Below are 27936 nucleotides of genomic sequence, written 5' to 3' on the forward strand. Positions count from 1 at the left end.
CCACGTACACTTACACTCTCTCTTCATTCCCTTTTTTTAAAATTCCATACAACTAACATATTAATGTACTATCATATTAACTAATTAATTAGTATTACTATACTAACACATTGATTTATATGAAATGGTTAATACTAACATATAAATTAATACACAAGCTAAGTAATATTAATATACCACTGGTTTACTTCATACTAATTGATCATTGTAATAACTAATTAATTAATAAACTACTTGATATGCATGAACTAATAAACAAGCTAACTAATGTCAATTAATAGATTAATTAATAATCTAATTGATATAATTTGATCGATACACTAATTAACTAATCAATAAACTAATTAACACCATCTTAGTAAATATTAATTGATTTATATATGTTTTAATTAATTTTTATACTAATAAAAAATCATTAACAATTTAATTAATATATTAATATTAATCAATTAGGTAATAAATAGTATTAATTACTAAATAACTATGTGATAAAAATATTTAATAATAATTTAATAAAATAAATACATAAATTAAAGTTAGTAATTACTACTTAAATTAAAGATATTTATTAGCTATTGATAGTTATTTCAATCGATTTTAATTTAAGTAATTTATGACTAATAAATCAATAATAGATTATTAGTTATTAGTTATTAATTTTAACTAATTAACTAATACATAATTTTATTAGTTAATTAATTATTAATTAATTAGTTGATTGGTTTTTAATTAGTTAATTAATTAATTAGGTATTTAATTAGTTGGTTGGTTTTTAATTAGTTAATTAATTATTAATTATTAATTTTAAAGATTTATTGATTAATTAGTTAATTTAAAGAAGTTATCACTTAATTTTTATTACTTACTTAATGAATTAATAGGTTGATTAATAAGTTTAGAAAATTCAAATAGCTGGTTAATTGATTGAATTAGTATATTAATAGTTAGGTTTACTTTTTTGCTAATAATTAATTAAAATGGTGACTATTAATTATTAATTAATGTATTGATTCATATTTAGTTAAAAATTAGTTAATAATTAATAGTGACTAGTACTTACTTCTTAATTTTTAGTTAATAATTAATAATTAGTTAATCATTAGTTATAATTAAATTTAGTAATCAATAATTAGTAACTAGTAATTAAAGTATAACTAGTAATATATAATTAGCAACTAATAATTAATCATTAATAACTAATAAATATTAATTAAAATTTAATTGAAACTAATATCTATTTAAGTAGTTAACTATTTAATTAATTAATTAGTTTATTATTAAAAATTCTCTCTCTCATAAAGTTAATTAAGTAATTATTAGTTAATTAATTGAGAAAATGGGGGAGAGAGAAAGAGTGATGAGAGAGAGGGGGAAGAGAGAGAGCATGTGATATCTGTAATTTTTTATCGCCAGAAAAGTGGTCGCCAACAGTTCCTTGTTGGATGTTTTTTTTTTTGCGACCCATTTCTTGGCGAGAGTAATTTTTTTTCCAATTGGATTTATGGGTTTTTTTTCGTCCAAGAAGGGACTGTCGGCGATCCCTTATCGGCGAAAAAGCAAACCATAGCTCCGAGAATAGATAGCATGGGAAGAAGAGAGAGCAACAAAGTGTGGGTTTTTCTTTGCCCAAGAAGGGGTTATTGTCGAGAAGGCATCATCGGCAGTCCCTTCCTGGATAAAAAAAATATTGCATGCTCTCCCTCTCTCATCACTCTGTTACTTTCTCTTTCCCGCATGCTCTCTATTCTCGAATTTGTGGATCCTTTATTTTTAATGAGAAGAGGTCGTTGGCAGCCCCTTCTTGGGCGAAAAAAAAACCCACACTCTGTTGCTCTCGCTTCTCCCCATATTGTCTATTCTCGGAATTGTGGTTTGTTTTTTCGCAAAGAAGGGGTCACTGGTAGCCCCTTATTGGGCAAAGAAAAAACCACAAATCTAGTTGGGCAAAAATTTACTCTTGCCAAGAATGGATTGCCGAAAAAAAATCGTTTGATAAGGGGCTACCGACGACTCCTTTCTGGTGAGAAAAAATTACACATATCACATGCTCTCTCTCTCTTCCCCCTCCCTCTCTCCCCATTTTCTCTCTTTCACCTATAAAAGGACCGATCCCCCTCCTTTTCACATTGCAAATCGTTCCCATGACTCTCGATATATGTGACTCTCTCTATGTATCCCTCCCTCGCTCTCTCTCCTTTGTCTTTAAAAGGACCCCCCTCCCCTTGCAATTCACTTGCCCATGTTATGTGGAAGGTAGGTAGTTCTTCAAACTAACTTAACAATGTTTTTCCTGATGCATTTTTTCCTAATGCAATGACGTTGTCCTTAATTACCAAGTGCATGATGAGTATGATATGGTAGTGCAACCAATCGAACAAAAATGGACACAGCTCTCTGACTCTGAGTTTAGAACCCAGTGGGGTGAGGCATGCTATAGTGTTAATGAAAAGCTCATCAAGAAAATGCAACTTTTTCTAAGAGTTGCAGACCCCAGCCTCCTCGAAGAGAAGTGGTATCATTAAGTTGCTACCTCTTTGTACCTGCCATTAATATGTACTCAAACTACATTGGTCCAGAGTAACAATGTTTTTGTCAATGCAGAATTGTCTCATGCTTGGAGTGGGGCTCCAAGGCGGGGGGTGTATTGAATGAGGAGAGAATATACACATTGGCATCCTCAAAGCTAAACAAGGTAGATCGTGTCAGGATATTGAAGGCCATGGAGAGTTTTGACAAGAAAATTCAAACATTGATGGGCATTTTCACATGCCCGCCTATCAATTGTCCAAGCACATTTTAGCGGTCCATCGAGAAACAAATCTAAGCGACACCACCTAGCACTGCCATGGCATGTTCTGGGGTTTGTCACCAAGGGTTTCCCGAGTCCGCCTCGCAACGAACGTTTGCGGTCGAACCCACTAGGATCGACCTAAAACTTGAGTCCTAAGGGGTTAAGGTCTTCTAACAGTATTCCAGCGTCAGATTCTGGACATCCTACTTTACGTAGAGATACCCAATCCGATGCAGACCCATGCCACACTTGGTTCAAGGAGAATGGGAAATGAGAGGGATGCGCTGCTCAACCTCTCTGCCCGTAGGACATAGTCCCATTCCTGTCCCCTAAAATGGCATGAATCGGATTCTAACCTAGCACTACCTAAGGGTCAAATGATGGTGAAAGCTTTTGAGAAGCCTCCCAGTTCTCTAGGACCACCCTACTGTAGGACAAACCCGTTGGGGGTTCCGCCCACCTGCTTCCCTCAATAGGCACACTTTAGTTATCTAATTAACCCTATCATATTTCTGTGCAATATATAAAAGCAGATTCCTTAATTAATCCTTTTAAGGAACAAGGTTTGTTCGTATAATCTTATGGCACTGACACGAAAACAAATTCAAACAGGACCCTTGGAAGTAAACTTAATATTAGCATTTTATCAGAGATACAAGTCTTTTTCAAAAGGAACGACACCTGCAATCCGTAAGGATGCACTTTATTTCCACCAAGTTTCCGCCTTGCGCTAGTAATAAGGGGCCCTCGAGAATCTCTCTCGAGTCACGCTGATCATTTGAGTAGGACCCGGAGGCAGGGATTTTACAGCAGGATTCCCCCCCTGGCATCCAAGTGTCCTCCTACAATCAAGCCAACCCACGATGAGACCTCTCGTGGTGGGTTCGATCCACGTTCTCGTCACGACTATTTAGAACCCCCTTGGCTAGTGTTGGCGGCCAGCTGGGGGTGGTTTGGCACACCCTCCAAAAGTTCAACCTGATTCATTATTCCCATTTCTTTTATGAGTTTGGGGTCACACAATCCTTTTTATAAGAAGTGTTCCTAAATTTACAAGCACAAACAAGGGTGTAAGTGAGTGCTCGGGACATCTGCTAAGGTGGGGTGCCTCCCTTGACGCTTAGCATTTGTCCTTCTTGCCTTGGCAACAATTTCCAATATCCTCCGAGGGTTAGGGAATACCTTCTTTCCAACCCCGTTCCTATGTCATAGGAGCGAGAAATTATGCAATTGGATCTATATCCGATAGTTCTCGGATGGTAGTTGTCCTATCTTGCTAGTCTTTGGTCTAGGGTTATGGCCTTGGAAAAGGAAACCCGAATTTTTCTTGTATTAACATTGAGTTGCGCCATGGTTAAGAGTGATATCATCAAAGTTTTTTTGACTTTGTTGAGGCTAGATGTAGGACAAAGACCAAAGAGTGTTTTACTTGTCTTAGGGTCCTCCTAGTAGTTTGGTTCTAAATGCCTAATAAGTCAAGTTAAGCCCTATCCTTGCATATATAGGGTTCACTTTATTGAATGGCTCTGAGCAATTTTAGCATTTCATATGCGTGACTTACGGTTATCTTTAAGATGAATCCCTAACAGCGCAACTGAAACTGACCATGATGCCACACAATCTAGATGTGTGTCCTTCCTAAGACAATGATGCAATACATGGCTTTTGCTTTTATTTCGACACACTTATGCAAAACATAAATAGAGACTTGTATTTTTCTTTTGAGTGAGAGACGTGAAATTATCAGGCCTAATGCAAAAGCAAACCACTTCCCTCTGAAGGTTTATAGGAGCCTAATACCCGGCTTAGTATTGCAATAACCAAAATATACTTAACCGTTATTGTAGCAACTCACAATCCTCAGGTACTTAATTCAAGCCTTTACTCCTACCTTTCTAATTTCACAAATTTTGCGATGCAAAAAAGTATGATTTCCGCTTAATGACAAATATGTGTAAGCATCCTAACAACCCATTTTTCAATACCTTCAAGCATGCCAATGCTAGTGCATAATCTAAAGCACTACGAACACAATCAATAAGGTCCTTGATTTTTTTAGTGTGCATGAATGAAAAATCTTTTGTGCAATTTATTCGTTCAAAACATACCAAAGTGCAATAAAACACAATTTCCAACATGATAGAATGATGCAACCTAAATGGTGGTTAGTTATCATAGACTTTTGCCAAATACTTCTCCGTTCCCAATGAAGCCGGTCTGGTTCTTAAGGGCTCCCATCAAGGTAGGATTTATGGGATGCACCTCGTTACCAAGCGCCGTGATTCCTTGACCAACAGCTCCATCGGTTGAAGCGGGATTCGCACTCGATTAGACCTTACTTCGCTTGGAAGGCATCGTATAATTTGGCTTTTGCTTCGCGGCTACGCACTCAGGCTTCAGGAGAGTTGATTCCTTGCGAGAGGAAATTGTCAGCGGGATTCCTCTCAAAGGGGAAAAAAAGAAGGGTAAGCTTGGAGGCATTCAAAGGGGAAAATCTCTCTCTCTCTCTCTCTCTCTCTCTCTCTCTCTCTCTCTCTCTCTCTCTCTCTCTCTCTCTCTCTCTCTCTCTCTCTCTCTCTCTCTCTCTCTCTCTCTCTCTCTCTCTCTCTCTCTCTCTCTCTCTCTCTCTCTCTCTCTCTCTCTCTCTCTCTCTCTCTCTCTCTCCTCTCACACACACTCTCTCTCTCCCTTTTCTCTTACTCTCTCATCACCATTCGGACAGAAGCGATCCTCCCTCTCTCCTTTCAATGCCCAAGGGCCCTTTTATGGGGGGGGAGGGGGGGAGTTTTGGTAAGGTATGGAGGCCTCCCCCCTACTCCCAATAGGGCGGCTAACTGGATGGCCACCGCCATGCAGAGAATGGGGGAGGGGAAGAGGGAGTGTTTGTTACCCCCCAGCACATCGTCCCGGAGCTCCCCCCCTATCACACGTCATCAATGGCAGCCCTCCCACCAACGACGTGCACCAGTCCCCCCCATTGACACATGGCAGTCCCCCCCCGCCCCGACCAGTTTGGTAGCATGAGTAGGGGGGAATTTATTCTTTTTTTTTCAATTAACAAAAACTTTGTTTAATTGGGGGGGGGAGGGGGGGGTCATACAGCAGGAGGAAGGGGAAATGTTACATTCTTCCCCCCTTAAGGAATTGAGATGTCCTCATCTCAAAAGGAATTGGGGGTATTGTTGGTTGAGAGTACTCTCATCAATCCATGTGGCATCTTCTTCTGGAAAGTCCTTCCACTGGACAAGGTACTCCTTGAGGATTCTAATCCTCAATCTCTTTTCTCAAATGTCTAGGATTCTAGCTGGCCAGAGCTCAATGACTCCTTGGCTTGGCATTACAACTTGTTGATCATCAAGTACATGGCTAGGATTGGATACGTATTTCTATAGTAGGCTAACATGAAATACATTGTGAACCTTTATGTTCTTAGGGAGTTGGAGTTTGTAGGCATTGGGCCCTAGGTATTTGAGTATCCTGTAGGGTTCACAATACCTTGGACTCGGTTTTTTAAATTCCTCCAATGATATAAACTCCTCTTGGGCCACACACGAATAAAAACCATGTCTCCCTCATTGAAGAGTCGATCTTGTCTATTTAGATCTTCATAGACTTTCTGCCTATCCTTGGCGGCTCTAATGTCTTGTCTAATGGCCTTAACCTGCTCATCCATTTCCTTGAGCATTTTCTTAGAAGCTTCTACCCTTAAAGTAGGATCTGAAAAGTTCAATGGGGTATGGCAATCATGCCCATACAATGCTTGAAAAGGTGTCATTTGAATGCTTTGTTGGTAGGAAGCATTATAGGCAAACTCTACTAATGGTAGATATTGAATCCATTTCATGGGTTCACGACAACAATAAGCTCTAAGGATATCTTCAATGATTTGGTTGACCCTCTCTGTTTGGCCATCAGTAAGAGGGTGATAGGCTATGCTAAAACAAAGTTAAGTCCCAATGGCCTCGAATATCCCTTTCCAGAAGTGAGATGTGAAGAGGGAGTCGCAATCACTAACGATACTTCTAGGCAACCCATGGAGCCTGAATATCTCCTTGATGAACAGTCTAGCAATATCTGAAGCTTTATAATTTGTCTTGACTGAAATGAGGTGTGAAACCTTGGTGAGCATTTCTACTATAACCATAATTGAGTTGTAGCCCCCTTGCACTGAGGGTAACCCAACAATAAAATCCATGCTGATAAATTCCCACTTCATTTGGGGGATGTCAAGAAGTTGCAGCTTCCCAAGCATCTTGACATGTTTTGCCTTGATGCGCTAGCAAGACAAACATTCCATGATATATTTGAGCACCTCTCCCTTGATCCTTCCCCAATGGTAGCTCTTTTTGACCGTGTTGAGGGTCTTAACATATCCGAGATGGCCTGAAAAGGGGGAGTCATGTGCTTCCCAAAGTATTCTCTATTTGAGTTTGTTTCTCAAGGGTATGCATAATCTTCCTAAAATAGACAAGTCCCTCATTGACGGAGAATTCTTGATATTTGACCTTGAGTCTGGGGTTTTGGTCCTTTTCCAAAATTTCCTTTATCATCTCCAAATATTTTGGATCATGGGTAGCTTCTTCCTTGGCTAGTTCAAGGATGGGGTTGCTAGGAATTGACATCATGTCAAGAATCGCGTGGTGGAGGAGGTTGCTCAAGATGCTGCGCCGAACACACACAGAATGCACAAAGAGAAGCTCACTCAAGAGACAAGAACAGAGATGGAGGCCAAAACGTTTTCTTGCTGATTTCTTCTTCTTCTTCCACTCTCTTTACAATGTACACAAAGTATAGATAAGATACAACATAAAAGGAAAGTGGCCTACTAAGTCAAACAATGCATAACCGACTACACTAGTCGACTGGCGCTATAACTATGCCAGCTGTAAATAGGTGTAACAACCTGAATATAATAAGTAATGAGTCAGTGGCCATGTGAGAGTCATAATGACCACCGACGTGCTAAGTGTAGACATGTGGACCCATCTAACCAGGCGGTCCATCATCAATGTCCGCATGTGTTGAGCTTGTCATTTCAACACTCCCCCTCAAGCTCAACTGCATCTCTGCAACTCCAAGTAAGCTTCGAAACTTTTGAAGCTTCTCTGTACCCAATGCCTTCGTGAAGATGTCAGTTATCTGATCCTGTGTGCTGACATACATCAAGTCAATCTCACCTGCTAGTACCTTCTCTCTCACAAAGTGGTAGTGTACCTCAATATGTTTTGTCCTGGCATGGAACACAGGGTTCCTAGCCAACTGTATACTGCTCATGTTGTCACAATAAATGACAACTGGACCTTCCACCTGCACATTCAAATCAGCCAATAGCTTTTGTAGCCATACTACCTCACATGCTACAACAGCAGCACCTCTATACTCAGCCTCTGTACTCGACAAAGCAACTGTAGATTGCTTTTTACTGCTCCATGCAACTGCTGCACTACCAAGAGAGAACATGTATCCGCTGGTAGATCTTCTATCAAACATACTACCAGCCCAATCTGCATCTGTGTATCCAAACACCTGTACATCTGTACCTGCCTCATAGAAAAGTCCATAATCTAATGTGGACTTTACATATCTCAATATGCGTCTGACTGCATCCAAATGTGGCTTTCTAGGTACTTGCATAAACTGACTCACAAGACCAACAGCGTAGCTCAAGTCTGGCCTTGTAATGGTCATGTAGATCAAACTCCCCACTATCCTCCTGAACATAGTAGGGTCTTCTATCTCATCCCCAACATCAGCACTCAACTTTACATTTTGCTCCAACGGGACTGAAATGGTTTGCATGCTGTCATACCATACTTGGACAACATATCCAAGCCATACTGTCTTTGGAACAGCCATATACCATCATCACATCTGATCACCTCAATGCCAAGGAAGTACCTTAGCTCACCTAAATCCTTCATCTCAAAGTTCATCTTCAAACATCCCTTGACTTCAGCAATCCCACTATCACTATCACCTGTAATAATCAAGTCATCCACATAGATGACTATGATGACCAAACCTGCATCTCCCTTTCTCACATAAAGTGAGTGATCAGCATCAGAAACATAAAATCCAATATTGACAAGATACTCTCTGATCTTGTCAGACCATGCTCTAGGTGCTTGCTTGAGCCCATAGAGTGCCTTCTTCAACCTGCACACATACGTGGGATGCTCTAAATCTTCATAACCTGCTGGCTGATCCATATACACTTCTTCCTGCAAATCACCATGCAAGAAGGCATTCTTTACATCCATTTGCTGCAACCTCCAACCTTTGGCTGCTGCCAAAGCAATCACACATCTGACAGTTGCCATCCTAGCAACTGGACTGAAGGTTTCATCATAATCTATGCCATATGTCTGGGCATAGCCTTTTGCAACCAGCCTAGCTTTGTACCTGCTAATAGAACCATCTGCATTGTGCTTAATCTTATAAACCCACTTACATCCAATAGCTTTCTTTCCCTTCGGCAATGATACTAGATCCCAAGTCTTATTGGCCTCTAATGCAGCCATCTCCTCATCCATTGCTGCATCCCAATGAGCATGACCAACAGCCTCCTCAAAACATGTGGGCTCAACATCCTCAACTAGTTTCACCATATAAGCATAATGGTGAGCTGCATAACCTTCAAAACCAAATCTTTTAACAGGGTATCTCACCCTGCTAGACCTGCGTACCACTGGATCACTCAATGGAGTCTTTGCATTAACACGTGCTCTCTGCACACCTGGAGTCCTCACTGAAGGAATGCCAAGCTCATAATCCAAGCTCTCTGAGCCACTGGAGTCTCCATCAAGAACTGCATCAATACCTTCTGACACTTTATTCTTTCCTTTGTCTTTACCTGTAGTGCTACTAGATGCACTCGAAGATGTAGAGGTACTCCTTAGTCTCCCAGACCAAGGACTACCAGATGATGTCTCTGGTCCACTAAGAGTCCGTGATTCTTGCCTTTCAGCCTGCACATGAGTGTCATGATTATCATCAACATCCAATGCATCACCACTAGATGCATACCAACTGCTCATTTCATCAAAGATGACATCCCTGCTCACTCTGAACTTACATGTGACAGGGTTGTAACAGCGATACCCTTTCTGCTCTAAAGAGTATCCAATAAAGACACACTTTTCAGCCTTTGGATCCAGTTTCTTCCGCAACTCATCTGGCACATGAACATACGCAATGCAGCCAAATACTTTCAAGTGTGAAACATCAGGCTTCTTACCTGTAAAACATTCTTCGGGGGTCATACCATGAACTGCAGCTGTGGGAGTTCTGTTCATAATATAAACAGCAGTATGAACAGCCTCAGACCAAAAATGCTTAGGCATATTCTTTTCAACCATCAAGGTGCGTGCAACTTTTGCAATATGCATGTTTTTCCTTTTTGCAACCCCATTTTGCTGTGGGGTATACCTGCATGTGAACTGTCTCTTTAACCCATGAGACCTCAGAAAATCACTAAACTCATTTGAGAGGTACTCTCCCCCTCCATCTGACCTCAGGCACTTTACTTTCAAGCCTGTTTCTCTTTCAACTGCAGCCTTGAAAGTTCTAAAGTGCTCAAACGCTTCACTCTTTTCCTTCATAAAATATACCCACAGTTTTCTAGAACAATCATCAATGAATGTGACGAAGTATGAACTACCTCCAAGAGATACATTTTGTGTAGGCCCCCAAATGTCTATATGCACAACATCAAGGACATTTTTGCTTACATCTCTGTCATGTGAAAAAGGTTGTCTTGCCTGCTTACCAAACTGACATGCTTCACATACCTTCTGAAATTCTGCAACTTTAAATGTAGGCAAACCTGTAACCAACCCTTTGGACTGCATTAATTTCAGCCTTTGTACATTTGCATGTCCAATGCGTTTGTGCCAAATTTCAATGTCTGCAACAACACCTTTTCCTTTGGCATACATAGCAGCATTCATAGTAGGAATTCCAGCATCTAGAGTGAACACACGTCCAACTCTACTTCCCTTTGCTACCAATCTGCACTTGTCATTGAAGTCTTCTACAAAGCAGCCCTTTGCATTAAATCTGACTTGCAGCCCTTGCTCTACCATTTGACCGACTGACATCAAGTTCTTTGTAATAGATGGCACATGCAATACATCTGAAAGACTCTTTGTCTTACCATCATGCAAGGACAAGGGAACTTTTCCAATGTGTGAAATTGGGTGGCATGAGTCATCACCCGTCTGCACATAACCTGCATTCTGCAAATCTTGCATCTCTCCAAACCATTCTGCATGGCTGGTCATATGATTGGATGCACCTGAATCAACATACCAAACATCTTCATGTGTTCCCTTTCCTGTAACAGCATTCAGCATATGCTGCATAACGAACAAACGTTCATTTTTATCTTCATTCTGTCGTGAAGACGATGCATAGTTTCCTTGCTGCAACTTACCACTGCGGATATCATCTCTCTTAGCATAACATTGGGCTGCAATATGACCTGTTTTGCCACAGTAGTGGCACACAATACTAGAGTTGTTAGAACCTATGTTTTGCCATCCACCTCTTCCTCTAAAGCTCCCCCTGCCTCTAAAGTTACCATGACCTCCTGAAACCTGCATATCGCCAAATTGCTGATTCAATCTATTTTGCTGGTTATCACTACCACGTCCTGTACCACGGCCTCTTGAAGAGAACCTGCCACGTCCCCTTCCTGAACTGGAGTAGAAAGCTTGGACCTGTTCACCGCTTCTTCCAGATGTCTCACTCTGCATGTTGATCTCTTCAGTGATCATAAGGGAGACCAACTCATCGAAATCTGGAAATGGCTTTCTGACATATACGGAAGTTACAAAAGACTTCCAAGCCTTTTCATTATTAAGTCCACCCAAGGTAGACAACACCAAATCATCATCATCAGGCATTGCATCAATTGCTGCCAAGGCATCTGCAATGCTCCTTACCTTCAATGCATACTCATTGATAGACATCTTCCCTTTCTTCAATGTATTCAACTCTTGCTTGAGTTGAATCTTTCGTGCCTTTGTATTTACAGAAAACATACTTTCAAGTATGGTCCAAGTTGCATATGCATTCTCTGCATTTCTAATGTGTCCCAATATATTATTGTCAATTACTGCAGACAACCAATACATGACCTTCTTGTCTTTTGCATTCCATTCCTTTCGTGCCTTTATCTCTTCTGCAGTTGGAGGATCACTCACCTCCGGCTCCTTTTCTTCACCTGAAACGAACTCGTAGAGGCCTTTTCCAATAAGAAAGTTCGTGACACGGAACTTCCATGAAGGGTAGTTGTTCTTGTCAAGCTTCTCAATGATGGGGCTTCCACTGTTCTCTGCCATTATCACAAGAATAATACCAAACAGCAAGAAAATCTTCTGCAATCCTCGACCTGTAGTGCACAGCAATACACTAGACAGCCTTTTTCACTGTCTGCTCAACAATACATGCAATCTGCAACCTGTTTGCAAATAAACCTCGTGTTTACTCACTGGTAAACACCTTTAATCTTACAGATCTGAAATTTGTAACCTGCGCACTCACTGTCGGTCGATACAGCTGAAGTCACAGCGTACCCTGAAACTGCTGTCCGCAACTTGCGGCTCTAAAACGGGCCCTGAAATGGCCTCAAATGCCCAAAATAACTGCGGGAAAGCCCTAAAGGATTCATCTGCAGAATATACAGCGCTCTTCGCGCACACCAAATCTCACTGCAATCTGAGATTTTTGCTCTGCCCTGCTTCCGGTGCCTCCACAGGCACTATCCAAGAGAAAGAGTGGAAGGATGGGAGAGCTTCTTACCCGTGGCTTGCTTGCTCGAACCTTGCTTCTTCCCCTTTGCTTCAACCTTCGAAATCAGCCTCTCTCAGTGGTGCGGCTCTGATACCATGTCAAGAATCGCGTGGTGGAGGAGGTTGCTCAAGATGCTGCGCCGAACACACACAGAATGCGCAAAGAGAAGCTCACTCAAGAGACAAGAAGAGAGATGGAGGCCAAAACGTTTTCTTGCTGATTTCTTCTTCTTCTTCCACTCTCTTTACAATGTACACAAAGTATAGATAAGATACAACATAAAAGGAAAGTGGCCTACTAAGTCAAGCAATGCATAACCGACTACACTAGTCGACTGGCGCTATAACTATGCCAGCTGTAAATAGGTGTAACAACTTGAATATAATAAGTAATGAGTCAGTGGCCATGTGAGAGTCATAATGACCACCGACGTGCTAAGTGTAGACATGTGGACCCATCTAACCAGGCGGTCCATCATCAATGTCCGCATGTGTTGAGCTTGTCATTTCAACACATCATAGTTGCCAATGATCCGGCCATTGAAGGTTTCTCCATGATAAGGGAGTTGAGGAATGCCTTGCAACTTAGGGCATCAACGAACACATTCTCTTTACTGGGTCGATACCTGATTGTTGCCTCATGTTGAGGTTGGTCTGGGTGAAGATCCATTTAAGGCTCTTATGGTCTGTGACCAAAGAAAACTTGTTAGAAGTTCTAGGTCATGGGTGGCATAATTCCTCTCATGGGTTTTTAGCTTCCGTGAGGAATAGGCTATGGGATGACATTCTTGCATTAGTACACAGCCCAGTGCAAGTGCGCTAGCATCTATGACAACTTCAAATTCCTTGCTTAAGTCGGGGAGCTTCAAAATTGGTGATGTCACCAAGCTATGCTTGAGTTGATCAAAACTTACTTGTTCAGAGGGCGTCCACACTATGGCAACTTGCTTTTTCAGCAAATTTGTGAGGGGTGCTGCAATTAAAGCATAGTCCTTAATGAAGATCCTGTACAAACCTGTTAATCCAAGAAAGCTACGCACTTCTTTAATAGTAGCCGGTGAAGACCACTCTTGGACATCCTTAACCTTGGTAGGGTCTATAGAGATTCCTTCATTTGACACAATAAATGCAAGATATTCAATCTGCCTTTTGAGGAAGGCACGCTTTTTCTTCTTAGCATAGAGCTTATGAGTCCTCATGGTCTCAAGGATGATACGAACTTAGGATTCATGATCTACCTCTTCCTTGGAATAACCCAAGGTGTCATCAAAGAAGATGAGTAGGAAATCATCAAGGTATGGTCTAAAAATGTCATGCATTAGCCTATTAAATGTGGCATGCGCATTAGTCAATCCAAAAGACATTACTGTGAATTCAAAATGACCATATCTGGTATTGAATGTCGTCTTTGGAATATCCTCATCCTTGACGCGGATCTGATAATACCCTGACCTCAAATCAATCTTGGAGAATATTTTTGCTCCCTGCAATCGATCGAGTAACTCATTTATCCTTGGAATGGGGTACTTATTCTTGATGGTTACTTGGTTCAGGCTTCTATAATCGATGCAAAGTCGAAGTGTACCATCCTTCTTCTTTTGGAACAAGACTGGAGATCCCCAAGGAGAACTACTGGGGCGTATGTACCCTTGGTCCAGTAGCTGTTTGAGTTGTTCCTTTAACTCAATGGCTTCAGGAATGGACATCTTGTAGGGCCTTTTCGCAACTGGTGCTGCTCCTGGGACTAGCTTAATCTCATGATCCACTTCCCTAGGCGGTGGTAATTCAGTCAATTCCTTTGGGAACACATCCACATATTCCTTTAGCCATGATGGTTCTTCATTGGTGTCCTCTGCCTGATCTGGTTTGTTTAGCTTAATCAGGTAGACGGGTAATCCCTTCCTTATTCCTTGAACTATTCGCATTGCCTTAGCTAGCTGGATCTTTGGTTTACCTGCTTCACTTTGTGTTGTAACTAGCTCACCCTTAGGATTCCAAAAGGAGACTTGACCCTTTCCACAATGAATGTGAGCATCATTGGGGATAGCCAATCCATCATGAGTAGACATTCATTGACACCTAGATTCATTACCCTGAACTTAATAGTTGTGGGCTCATTTCTGAGTAGGAATTCCACCTTAGTAGTTTGTCTAGTGTAAGTGATTTCTCACCCATTTGCTAGTTCGATAAGCAAAGTTGGTGCAACTATAGTGGTTATCACTAACCTTCTTGCACAAGTAGGTGAAATGAAAGAATGAGTGCTACCACAGTCAATCAAGGTTTTGAATTCTTTACCCTAGTAGTCTGATGGTGTTTGAATCACCGAGAATTGGCGGTTCATGCCCTTCTTATGGAGAGCGGCATGAACGGTTGCCCTTCAATCTCGACTTCCATGCACAAATCCTCTTCTTCATCTAATCCTTTAGTGGTAATATTGAAAGTTTTTACCCTTCCCAATGCTGCATGACTGTGGCCACGACCGCGGCCATGGGTAGCCCTGGCTTGGCCTTTGAATTTCCCTTGACGGCGGTCTCTGCCAAGTTTGGGATGTTCCCTTTTCAAGTGCCAGGTTCATTGAAATGAAAACAACGTAGGCTTTGTTCACTTCTTTGAGTGGGGACAAATTCATTGATTGCATTTACTCTTGGCTTCTTCCGTTGGCCTTGACTTTGTCCTTGCGCCCTTTTAATTTGAGCTTTTGACATCCGTGGATTCTGGTCTATGTAAGCCCAAGGTCTGGACTTTGACTGGACTTCTTGGGCATAGGTCCTACTCTTATCAATGCATCCTACAAATCCAAAGGACGCATTGATTCCAACCGAGTGTTTATTGGTGGATTCAGCCCATCACAAAACTTCGAGACCTGTTGGGGGATACTCATTGTTGGGGCATATTTCAGCCTCAACTTAAAGAACTCGTTCATCTTCTGAGTTCTATACACAGGTGGCATATACCTTCCCTGCACTGCTTTCTTTAGTTTTTCCCAAGTTAATGTGCTTTCAGTGACTACTTGTTCTTTACACCATTGCTTCCACCACAACCTAGCTTCGCTGGTGAGCTTGAGCTTGGCAATCATGGCTTGGTTCATAGGTGTTGTTCCTGCTACACTAAAATAGTCCTCCATGGACTCGATCCATATTTCGGCATCAACTTCAACAATCATTCCTTTTCCGTCAAATTCTAGTGGTTTAATTTGTTTGAGAAGAAACTTCTTCTCTTGTGCCTCTGCTGGGCTTAGTGCGGAAACTTTCTGTGTTAGGATTGCATTTACACATCCCTATACAACTTAAATCAATGCGCACATATTCTCCATTGCTACTATGAAACCATTCGAATGAACATAAAATTTTTATTTAACCATAGGGAAGTGTAAGACTCGAGTACAATTATTCGGGAATAGATAGGATTTGTCTTAGATGATTTTCTTTTCAGAAGTTACATTAACGCCAAGTTAATAATTCCCTATTGGATTCAACTACAGGGATAGAATAGTAGCATGGATTGGGGGAATGGATTCTCGGAAAGTGATAAGTCATGGGAAGTTCAGGAAATCCCTATTTTTGATAGCCATGACGTTCGTTTTGCCCCATTACTTTAATTTTGTCCGCTGGTAGAATTTTAACCACCTCTTCGTAGATGTAGCGGTTCTGATCTACTTGCCGGCATCCGATGTGTAGGGTCGAGTTCACACGAGCCTCATGGAAGATGAATAACTTGATAATCTTCAAGTCTTCCAACCACTTTAACCTCTTCAGATTGTTTTGACAATAGGTGAGTCGGTTGGTGTCTATGTAGTAGTATCCCACACTCCAAGTCCAACACCTTTCCACATACAATGGTGAGGGGTTATAGAGCTGATCCAGGATCCCCATCATGTTTGACCATCTATGATAGCTTGAACAGTTCATAGCTGTCCTGAACATGTTATGAAATATGAGGAACCTGCTCCATGCCTCGTAAGTCTAGAAGAGGCAACAATCCACAAGTGAGTAAAAAGAAAAACATTTTCTAATGAAAACATCGCCTCACTCTTCTTGATTTTTTTTTCCTAATTGTTTTAGTTGTGGGTCGGCTCTGATACCAATTGTCATGTGCCTGCCTGTCCAAGCATGTTTTAGCAGTCCATGGAGAAACGAATCTAAGCGATGCCACCCAACACTGCCATGGAATATTCTAGGGTTTGTCGCCTAGGGTTTCCTGAGTCCGAAATATTCACGGCTGAACCCACTAGGATCAACCTGAAACTTGAGTCCCAAGCGGTCAAGGTCTCCTAACAGTATTCCAGCGTCAGATTTTGGACATCCTACTTTACGTAGAGATACCCAATTTGATGCAAACCCATGCCGCACTTGGTTCAAGAAGAATGGAAAATGAGAGGGATGCGCCGCTCAACCTCTCTGCCCGTAGGACATGGTCCCATTCCGGTCCCGTAAAACGGTATGAATCGGGTTCTAACCTAGCACTGCTTAAGGGTCCAATGATGGTAAAACCTTGTGAGAAGCCTCCCAGTTCTCTAGGACCACCTTGCCGTAGGACAGACCCATCGAGGTTTCCACCCACCCACTTCCCTCAATAGGCGTACTTTAGTTGTCTAATTAGCCCTATCACATTTATGTGCGATATGTAAAGGTAGCTTCCTTAATTAAGCCTTTTAGGGAACAAGGTTCATTCATGTAATCTTATGGCACTGACACGAAAAAAAATTCAAACGGGATCCTTGGAAGTATACTTAATATTAGCATTTTGTTAGAGATGCAAGTCTTGTTCAAAAGAAATGACATCTGCAATCCATAAGGATGCACTTTATTTCCACCAAGTTTCTGCCTTGCACTAGTAACAAGGGGCCCTTGAGAATCTATCTCGAGTCACACTGATCGTTTGAGTAGGACCCAGAGGCAGGGAGTTTACAGCCAGAGTCCCCCCTTGGCATCCAAGCATCCTCCTACAATCAAACCAATCCACGGTGAGACCTCTCATGGCGGGTTCGATCCACGTTCCCGTCATGACTAGTTGGAACCCCCTTGGCTAGGGTTGGCGGCCAGCAAGGGGTGGTTTGGTGCACCCTCCAAAAGTTCAACCTGATTCATTATTCCCATTTCTTTTATGAGTTTGGGGTCACACAATCCTTTTTATAATTAGTGTTCCTAAATTTACAAGCACAAACAAGGGTGCAAGTGAGTGCTCGGGACATCTGCTAAGGTGGGGTCCCTCCCTTGACGCTTAGTGTTTGTCCTTCTTGCCTTGGTGGCAATTTCCAATATCCTCTGAGGGTTAGGCAATACTTTCTTTCCGACCCCACTCTTGTGTGATAGGAGCGAGCAATTATGCAATTGGATCTATATCCTATAGTTCTAGGGTGGTAGTTGTCCTAGCTTGCTAGTCTTTGTTCCAGGGTTCTGGCCTTGGAAAATGACACCCGATTTTTTCTTGTATTAACATTGAGTTGTGTCATGGTTAAGGGTGATATCATCAATGTTGTTTGACTTTGTCGAGGCTAGATGTAGGACAGAGACCAAAGAGTGTTTCACTTGTCTCAGGGTCCTCCTAGTAGTTTGGTTCACTTCCTTTTAAATACCTAATAAGTCAAGTTAAGCCCTATCCTTGTATATATAGGGTTCATTTTATTGAACGGCCCTGGGCAATTTTAGCATTTCATATGCGTGACTTATGGCTATCTTTAAGATGAATCCCTAGCAACGCAATTGAAACTGACCATGCTGCCACGCAATCTAGATGTGTGTCCTTCCTAAGACGATGATGCAATACGGGCTTTTGCTTTTGGGAATTCATTTCGATGCACTTATGCAAAACATAAATAGAGACTTGTATTTTTCTTTTGAGTGAGGGACGTGAAGTTATCAGGCCTAATGCAAAAGCAAACCACTTCCCTCTAAAGGTTTATAAGAGCCTAATACCTGGCTTAATATTGCAATAACCAAAATATACTTAACCGTTATCATAGCAACTCACGATCCTCACGTACTTAATTCAAGCCTTTACTCCTAGCTTTCCAATTTCACAAATTTCGCGATGCAAAAAAGTATGATTTCCGCTTAATAACAAATATGTGTAAGCGTCCTAACAACCCATTTTTCAGTACCTTCAAGCATGCCAATGCTAGTGCATAATCTAAAGCACAACAAACCCAATCAATAAGGTCCTTGATTTTTTTAGTGTGCATGAATGCAAAATCTTTCGTGCAATTTATTCATTCAAAACATGCCAAAGTGCAATAAAACACAATTTCCAACATGATAGAATGATGCAACCTAAATGATGGTTAGTTATCATAGACTTTTGCCAATATTTCTCCCTTCCCAATGAAGTTGGTCTAGTTCTTAAGGGCTCCCATCAAGGTAGGATTAATGGGACGCACCTAGTTACCAAGCGTTGCGGTTCCTTGACCCATAGCTCCATCAGTTGAAGCGGGATTCGCACTCGATTGGACCTTACTTCGCTTGGGAGGCATCATATAATTTGGCTTTTGCTTCACAGCTACGCACCCAAGCTTCAAGAGAGTTGATTCCTTGCGAAAGGAAATTGTCCATGGGATTCCTCTCAGAGGGGGAAAAAAGAAGGGTAAGCTTGGAGGCCTTCAAAAAAGGGGAAATTTTCCCTCCCTCTCTCTCTATCTTTTCTCTTACTCTCTCTTTTCTCTCACACACACACTCTTTTTTTTCTCTTACTCTCTCTCTCTCTCTTTTCTCTCACACACACTCTCTCTCCCTTTTCTATTATCTCTCATCACCAATCGGACAACAACGATCCTCCCTCTCTCCTTTCAACTCCCAAGGGCCCTTTTATGGGGGGGGGGGGGGGGGGGGGGGGGGGGGGGGGTTGGGTAAGGGATGGAGCCCCCCCCCCCCCCCCACTCCCAACAGGGCGGCCAGCTGGATGGCTGCCGCCATGCAAAGAATGGGGGAGGGGAAGAGGGAGTATTCGTTTCCCCCCCTTCCCATGTCGTCTCGGAGCTCCCCCCTACCGCACGTCATCAATGGAAGTCCCCCCCCTCCGATGACACGTGGCAGTCCCCCCCATTGACTCACGGCAGCCCCCCGCCCCATTGACACATGGCAACCCATCCGCCAATTGGTGGCGTGAGTAGGGGGAATTTATTCCTTTTTTTTTCAATTAACAAAAATTTTGTTTAGTTAGGAGGGAGGGTCATACAGCGGGAGGGAGGGGAAATATTACAAGCATGACTAAACGTAGGTTATTCCTGTTCGTCTAAATTATGTGCATCATAAGTTTGACAAATTGCTATTAAATGACATAACTTTAATTCAAGTAGATGGAAATGCACCGCTTCGAAGTTGGGTAAGATAAGAGATCTTTTGGGCCATGTTGCAAGATGGCGAAAAGAGATTTCTTTTGAGTTGGGAGGACTACTATAACACTCGAGTGGAACACGATTTTTTATTCCAATATACGACCCATTGCTTTTGAGTTGGGAGGACTACTATAACACTCGAGTGGAACACAATTTTTTATTCCAATACACGACCCAGGAGATAAAGAGAAAACATGGAGAGCAAATGTTTCACATTGTCTTCCATGATTTCAAGCCAAATGAAGAGTCGCAAAAGTCCACAAAGTTGGTAGCATGGAGGCTTCTGTATAGGTAATTCACAATATCCTTCTTTAGTAGCATGTATGAGGTGCTATCTCGCCAATCCATTCCAGAAATGTAATGGTGACTTTGCAAGTCAGGTTCATGTACGGGCAGATGGAGAGGGGGGCTATACAAACTTTTCCAGGAGAATGTGAGGACTAGGCAAACTTGCAGGAGGATCAATGCATGTATGAGGATTACCAAATAGAGTAAGAGTGGGATGAGGAGGTATATCAAAGATGCCCTATTTTCCTCGACTATCTAGAAGGTAAATACCCCTCTAATGAGAAGGGTTTGTACCAAAAATACTCAAGGAAAAATCAAATACAAGAGACACAAGGATCCAGAGGCATGGTAAGTAAAATGAGTTGCATTCTTAGGAGTATATTGCACTTTGTTGTCTCCTAATAAAGAGACTGTGATGGATTCATAGGAAACTGATACTTGTAGTGCGGTTACTAAAAGAAGAAAACAGAAGAGCAAACGTATATCTAAAATCATTGAAGAGAGGCCAAGCAAAGATCAACCCTCATCACCAATTAATTTGGTTTCTCCACACCCAAAAGGTTTCATGATTTGAAGTAATATAGCCAAGACATCTCGTGTCCTTGTAGTGAAAATATTTCCTTGAATATGAATTGTAACCACCAAACCATATAGACCCCTTGATTGATACCACTAAAGAGCAGATTACAATGGAAGGCACCATCATGGAGGTTCGTGTCATTGACATGGATAGAAGGATACATCAAGTTCTTCTAGATCTTGCAGTCGAGAGTATTACCTTACACACCGCTATAGAGAGATGCATGACAACGACGAGAAGTAGTGAGGCATCACATCAAATTGACACATGTATTATAGTGTGAATATGGTAAGCTTGCTTTTGCGCAAAACTCATGATGTGAAGGCACGTAATTCTTGTTCATCACCAAAGTAACAACAATAATATTTGTTACCGTGAAGAGGGTGGAAAAATTGAGTAACTTGGATTTGAGGTCATATTATCGGACGTGGCTCATGTGCAAAGAGGTAAAGAAACGATGCTCGTGAATTTCACACATGTCGTGATTGGATGATGTCAGAGCTTTAAAACATTCTATCATTATATGATGTTAATAGTGATGTGTGTCCCTATGTAGGTAAGGAAAGAATGCAAGAACACAGACTAGTTGTGCCAGAGGACGTGTGGCAACTATCGGTAAACAAGCATGACTCGTGGTTCTTTTTTTCCCACAATACAATGTCAATAAGAATGATTTGTACTTTTGCAGCAGGGAATACAATTTTTTATTATCAACCTATAATACTTGAGGATGTGCCAAACAAAGTTTAGGACTGAGCTAGCATGCTTCCATGGTTCAGTCCTAAACTTTGTTAGGAATCACCAATTTCAAACCCTAGCAATGGAAGTCGATTGATATTTGATGTTCATGATGAATATGTACTTTCAAAATTATTAGATTGTGTTTATTTACAAGCACAATGAAATGAGGATGAGAGGGAAGAGGAGAAAATGTAACACACATTTGTAAGCACTACATATTGAATAAAATACAGCATGCTTCCTTTTAAAAAATAGTTCAATGAGAGTTATTTACAAATTATAATTTGTACACTATGATATTTATAATTGAATGTAAACACAATATTTTGGCAATTAGACTTTTATTGGTAATTTCTCCAAAGTCAAAGAGATATTGTACTTCAAATAGTTTACATGAATGATTAACCATTTATCAAAATCTAAAGTGAACATTCTCCTAATTGAGAAAAGGAGCATATATTTAAAGAGTTTAATGCATTTTTAACCGAACATGGGATAGAACACCAATGTACAATGCTATTTACATCTCAACAAAGTAGTGTTGTTCAGAGAAAGAATAGATCTCTCATGGAGATGACATGATCAAAGTTCAAGCTTTGCTACATGGTTTCTAGCATAAGACTATTTCATGCACATCTTATATGCTAAACAAGCATTATACCAAAGTGTTGTAATATATCGCTCCATATAATGATTGACATGGCAAACAACGATTTGTTGCTCACTTGCATTCTTTTTTAAGCCTACTTCAAATTTATTTTTAACATGTTAAATTTATACTTATTAAATCATTATTTGGATCGCTATATTAAGCATTGTGATGAAGGCATTGTTTTCTACTAAACAAAGTATATCAATACATTGATGCAAAGATTTAATATTAAGTATTGCAACCCTATTACTACTCCTACAAAGACAAGTTTCAAGTTGAGCCTTCATAATGCTAAAGTATACTTTGATATCTCTTCATATCAATGGATTGTTGGATGCTTGATTTCTATATGCATTACAAAGCCTAATATTCAATTTGTAAAATCATAGATAAGCAAATTTATACTTTGCTCTAACACCAAGCATTGACAAGTAATGAAGCATATCTTTTGCTACTTAAATGATACTCAACATCTTGAGGTATTTTATTACAAAATATCATTATGAACAAATCTACATACTTTCTCAAATTCTAAGTGGGCTAGTAAACACATATATCCACCACAAATGGTTTTTGCTTCATATTTAGTAACTAATACATATAATTGTTAGAGTAAGAAATAGCCAACTATGGCCACTGCTAGTTATGAAGCTAAGTATATGACTGCTTTCATAACTTCAAAATCAAGTGCATTTTGCTTACATATCATTTGGCCAATGTACATGTTGGACAACCATCTCCCATTACCATCTTCAAGGACAATCAAAGCACATTGATAGTTGTGTAGAACCTAATGTTCTATGATTGCACTAAGCACATTGAGATGCATTATCATCATATTAAGAGCCTTTGCAAGAGAGATTAACTAATCTATATACCATCACTACCAACTCTTTGTCACTATGTCACTTCCAAGGGGTATCTACTGTAGTATTTTAAGTGTGGTATATGTATTCTCCTCATTATTGTACCATATTTAAGTTATGCTTCCTCTCCTTATAAAATTTTAAAGTTATGATGATGGAGACTTCAAGATTGTGCTACTATCACACTAACATGCAAAATCCTTCACATGTAAATTGCTTCCCTCAACTTATTACAAAGTTGTAGGGAATATAAATATTTTAACTTGAAATTTTACCTCTTTGTCAAGTCACTCACTTGAGCATTACTACTATCATGATCTTTCCCTATAATTCAACCTTCTATTTGCACATCCTTGTAATTTTAGTCCTACAAGTGGTACTCAACCAACATTCCACCTTTCGTCAAATCACTATACAATGATATGTTTTTTTGTAACTTCACCTTTCCCAATGTTTCGACCTTTTGGTGAGCCTAGTGATTTTCCCACCTTGCAATTTTGGTCGCTTGACCAATCCATCTAACTATCCATTTCTTCATCATTTGATGTTTATCCACCTTATCAATGTCTACTTGTCAACATTCCAAGTCTCTAAACAAAAAAGATTTTGGTAACTATAATGAGTTTATCATATTGCAAAATGCCTACAATGTATTGATGAATGACTTGCCACAAGTTCTATATTTTGCTTGTTAAGAGAGAATAAGCAAGAGCTTTTAGTTGTATAGGAACATAAGGTCAATAATTTGACACACATCATGCAATCAACTATGCACAATTTGAAACTAAATAAATAAAATGTGATTCTAAAAGCTAGCACACCAAGACCCAAAAAGAAAGCTTTGGAAAGGGTAGATTCTCACCCTTAAATTACAAAATCATCCATTGATATTCCCTGCAAATTTGGTAGTTCCTATTGTTCAAACCTAACAAATATTCTTGACACCAAGATCATCATTTGTGCATGTTGGTAGTTGTTTATTGTTGAAGCCTAACAAATTCTCCCAATGCACCATAAATATCCTCTCCAATTTTGCCAATTATACATGAACAAAAATGCACTTCTCTTTGTTCCCATAGTGATCAAGTCACTAGGGCCCACCCATAATGACACCTACTTACTTAGAGGCCCATTCCATTAAGCCACCCTACACCCAATCCATGCTTAATCATCTAGGCTTGCTTGTCCTTTGAGGTCCATCCACTCACATTGTCACATTCATCAAAGTCTCCACATAAACTCAAATCATTGTGCTATAACACCACCCATATCCACCATAAAAGACATACCTCACTAGGGAGCACATGCACCTACATACCTCACTCAAACTTGCTAAACTAAAGCAGGCAGGATACAATCACTCCATCCATAATGTAGCTTTCATTCTAACGAGGATGAACAAGCACTTACAAACTTCCCATCCATCCACAATAGGGCTAACTCATGGCTTGATTGCATAAGGCCGCTTGTTTTAAGCACGAGGATTTGCATGCACAATCAACAAGTACATACATGAAACCTGCAAAAGATCAAACATCTGATGCCTACGAGTAGGCCATGCAGTTTATAGATTATATTGAATCCTTGAATCAGCTGGAACTGGACAGAAGTGTACCTTTGGCACCTACATGGAAATGGACCCTGTGGCACATTAACCCTTAACACAACTTGAAGGTATCCTATCACAATACCAAGCTATCTACTGAATTTATAAGCTAAAAGACCAACAGTGCTAGAATGCATCCCAAAACTGATCATGACTAGATAAGGAAAGCTCAAATTTTACATGGTTCGAACATACTGCACAATCCAAGTCCATACAAATGGGCACACTGCAGCTCTCAGAAAATATTCGGACCTTTCTCACCCAGGAGATTGCATGAATATTCAGCACCGTACAAAACAGATTCTTGCACTCACAAATAAGTTGAAATGTTAGTTTTAAGCTTCCATGTCCCATCCAAAATAAACACCACCTGTTTGATCCATCAGATCTACCTTATGTTGCACCTGCACCAAAACCTGCATTAAGAGCCAACATGATGCATTGCAGAGAGAGGTGAAGGACCAGGCAGATTCATACACACAGTATCCTGCAAAACATGCCACATTAAAAGCAACCAAACAGCATCTCCAATGGTCCCCTGCATGTCTTCAAACTGGAGGAAAATAACAGCAGCTAACAGCCACCTGCAACCTGACCCGTGCCCACACGCCTATCAGATAGCACTTGGAAGGTAAACTTGCAATACACCTGTAAACAACAGTAGAGTCAGCAAGAGACAGTGCAGTATCCCATCACACTGTGGGAACCCTGAGACCTGCACAATCCACACATGCAGGAAAGTTCCTAAACTGAACAAGAATGGAGAATACTGAGTATAGCAGTAGAAAGTACGTAAGTGCTACTAGTGCATTTCTTGATCACAACCATCCAAGCTAGCTCACACCACCTGCATGACAAACCTATTGCTCTCTAACTTAGCTGCTGACAACAAAACACCAAATACCTTCCACAAAAACTGTCTGCTTGCAGATGCATAAACAAGCATACTTCTCATGCAGATGCATACAGGCACAAGCAAACAAGCCAAAAACTAAAATTCAGACTGCAGAGCACAGCATCGTCAACCTGCACACCTGCACAAAATCAAACTACCTGTGAGCTACATCAGTAGCCAGCTTATGCAGAGTGAATGCCCTCCTGACTGTGCCAGAAAAAAATCAAGGCAACATTACCTACAGAGAGAAATCAGAATCCACTACTAATATCCTCCATTTGAATTGTCGTACACTCTAGATTGCTGTGCCTCACGTTCTCTATTCCACTGCTCTATCTTCGCTCTGCGCTCAGCACTGCCTTCTCTCACAGGGCTTCTGTTTCTGTGTCCAGAGGGGCTTCGTTGCTGGGTAGCAGGGCTGTTTCCTCTTTCATCATCCCTTCTTCGATGTCTTCGGTCATTGCTACGGTCAAACCGGCGACCATCCACATCACTGCCATGCCTGTGCCCTCGACCACCCTGAGGAGGATAGTCATCATAATATCTTTCTCGCCTGTCATAATCTCTATGAGGGCTTCGACTTCTACTACGACTACGGCTGTGACTCCGGCTATGCCTCCTGTAACTGCCAAAAAGCTTTCTTCGCAGTTCCCTGAATTGTTTGTGGAAACTCCATCAGAACCTCAAAAGCAGTCACAAGCGGAAGAAGACATTTACAAACAAACCAACCTGCTTGTTTTCTTCAGATGCATGAAGTTACAGTAACCCCCACGATTACAAGTATTCTCCTCATATTGCCTGCAAGTAGCTTCCCTGAAGTCGGTTACAGGAGAAAAGTCCACTATGATTGGACGCCCTGCCAAACTGTCATGCTTGAGTACGAAAGATCTCAATAAATGCAAAAAACCAAAGTTGATGCGCGTGTAGGATCCATTACCAGCATAAAACCTTCCTGTCATCCCTTGCAAAGCTGCTGCAGCCTGTTCTTCCTCCCGAAATTGAGCATACACATTGCCAACCTGTACATCAACGTATGAGCTAAGTAATCACAAGAAAGAAAACCTTTAATATAGACAATACATGCTGTCAAAACTTCAGAACTGTGGAAAACAATATACCATGTGATCTGCAAGGTTGTCGCATACATTCAAGCTTTCAAGCTCCCCATATTTGCTTAGTTCCTCAAAAATGTCCTCATAGAAGTCCTGTACGTTGATATAGGTATTTTGACACAGAAGCCCCATAGAAAAAAGTCAGGAGTACAAACTGCCATGTCAGCCAGATGCATAGGAGTTAGCATATGAATATGAAAATTTCAAAAACAAAAGCACAGCGACCAGACACTATGAATTGAAATACTGTGTGCTGATCCCTATACAATGAAGATGTCAAAATGAGCTTGCAAACTACGCATCTCTCACTGAGTGATTCCAAGAAAAATGTCACTAAGAGTTCAATTAAATAAAATGGATCATAAAAACCAGTGCTGTGATGGAGAAAAACGGGATTAAAAGCTCTATTAACTGCATTGGATAGACCGTGTAAAAGGCAGTGCTGTAATGGAGCAAAATACGACTAAAACTTTATTTTAAAATCGGTGCTGTAATGGAGCAAAATGTGACTGAGAGTTCAATTAAGTACAATGGATATGCTTGGTAAAAACCACTGCTGAAATGGAGCAAAACATGACTAAGAATTCAAAGAACACACAAGGAATATGATACGTGCTTGTTCTGGCAACGCGACTCGGAGCAAACGCGACTAGAGCAAACTAAAACTCGACAAAAAAGGAGATGGAAAGAGAGACATACACACATATACCTCAAAGTGCTCCTGGACCTTCCGAGGATCGATGTTCTGGCTCTGCAAGTCGACACCAGGGGTGACATAGTCAGGCCTTTGGTACATGTTAGAGAAGAGAAGCGTGGGACTGATGGTCGGCCTGTTGTGGAGGCGGGAGCAGCGATCGCCATGGCGACAGGCCCCGATCTTGAAGTAGAAAGGGCAATTGACCCTGTCTTTCTCGGTGCCAAAGATGGAGGCCAGATGCTCAGCCATGTCTTCTTCTTCTTCTTCCTTCTTCCTTCTTCTAAATCCAAAACAAAGGGTGACTCTGAGTCAGTGAGAGAGCGTGAGTGTAAAAGACTAGAGCCCTTTTAAACTCCATGGTAAATGTCATCGTGGTGACGCTAAGAAGTTTAGTGTTTCTACATTCTCACTCGTGCATCAAAAGTTCCACCTAGCTAGATTTTATTGGTGCTTCACACCAGCACTTCGTGTTGATGTTTTCCCGGTGTGAAGCAGAAAAAGTTTCACCTTCATCTTTACTAGGTGGTCTACACCTGGATTTTCTCGACACTTCACACCAACACTTTGCATCAATGTTTTTGGGG

At 40.9% G+C, this 27936-nt stretch overlaps 1 protein-coding gene across 6 annotated transcripts; it reads right to left on the minus strand.

Moving 5' to 3' along the window:
- Nucleotides 1–24977: 24977 nt before the first annotated feature.
- On the minus strand, nt 24978–27706 carry LOC148033225 (splicing factor U2af small subunit B-like). 6 transcript variants are annotated; one of them, XM_087681116.1, is made up of 7 exons: nt 27365–27705; nt 26662–26748; nt 26481–26562; nt 26273–26399; nt 25782–26195; nt 25683–25701; nt 24978–25296 (listed from the first exon to the last, which is right to left on the minus strand). In XM_087681116.1, the coding sequence occupies exons 1-5, from the start codon at nt 27599–27601 to the stop codon at nt 25808–25810; spliced, it is 921 nt and encodes a 306-aa protein (XP_087537242.1). In that variant the 5' UTR covers nt 27602–27705; the 3' UTR covers nt 24978–25296; nt 25683–25701; nt 25782–25807. The 6 variants fall into 6 exon arrangements, with proteins under 6 accessions (XP_087537242.1, XP_087537240.1, XP_087537241.1 ...); XM_087681114.1 differs by lacking the exon at nt 25683–25701 and having other exon boundaries at nt 24978–25682; nt 25786–26195; nt 27365–27706; XM_087681115.1 differs by lacking the exon at nt 25683–25701 and having other exon boundaries at nt 25786–26195.
- Between the last annotated feature and the right edge of the window lie 230 nt (nt 27707–27936).

Source organism: Lygodium microphyllum, chromosome 7 (assembly GCF_053477565.2).
Source record: "Lygodium microphyllum isolate KBCC chromosome 7, Lygodium_microphyllum_v1.1.10, whole genome shotgun sequence".
Classification (NCBI taxonomy): Eukaryota; Viridiplantae; Streptophyta; class Polypodiopsida; order Schizaeales; family Lygodiaceae; genus Lygodium; species Lygodium microphyllum.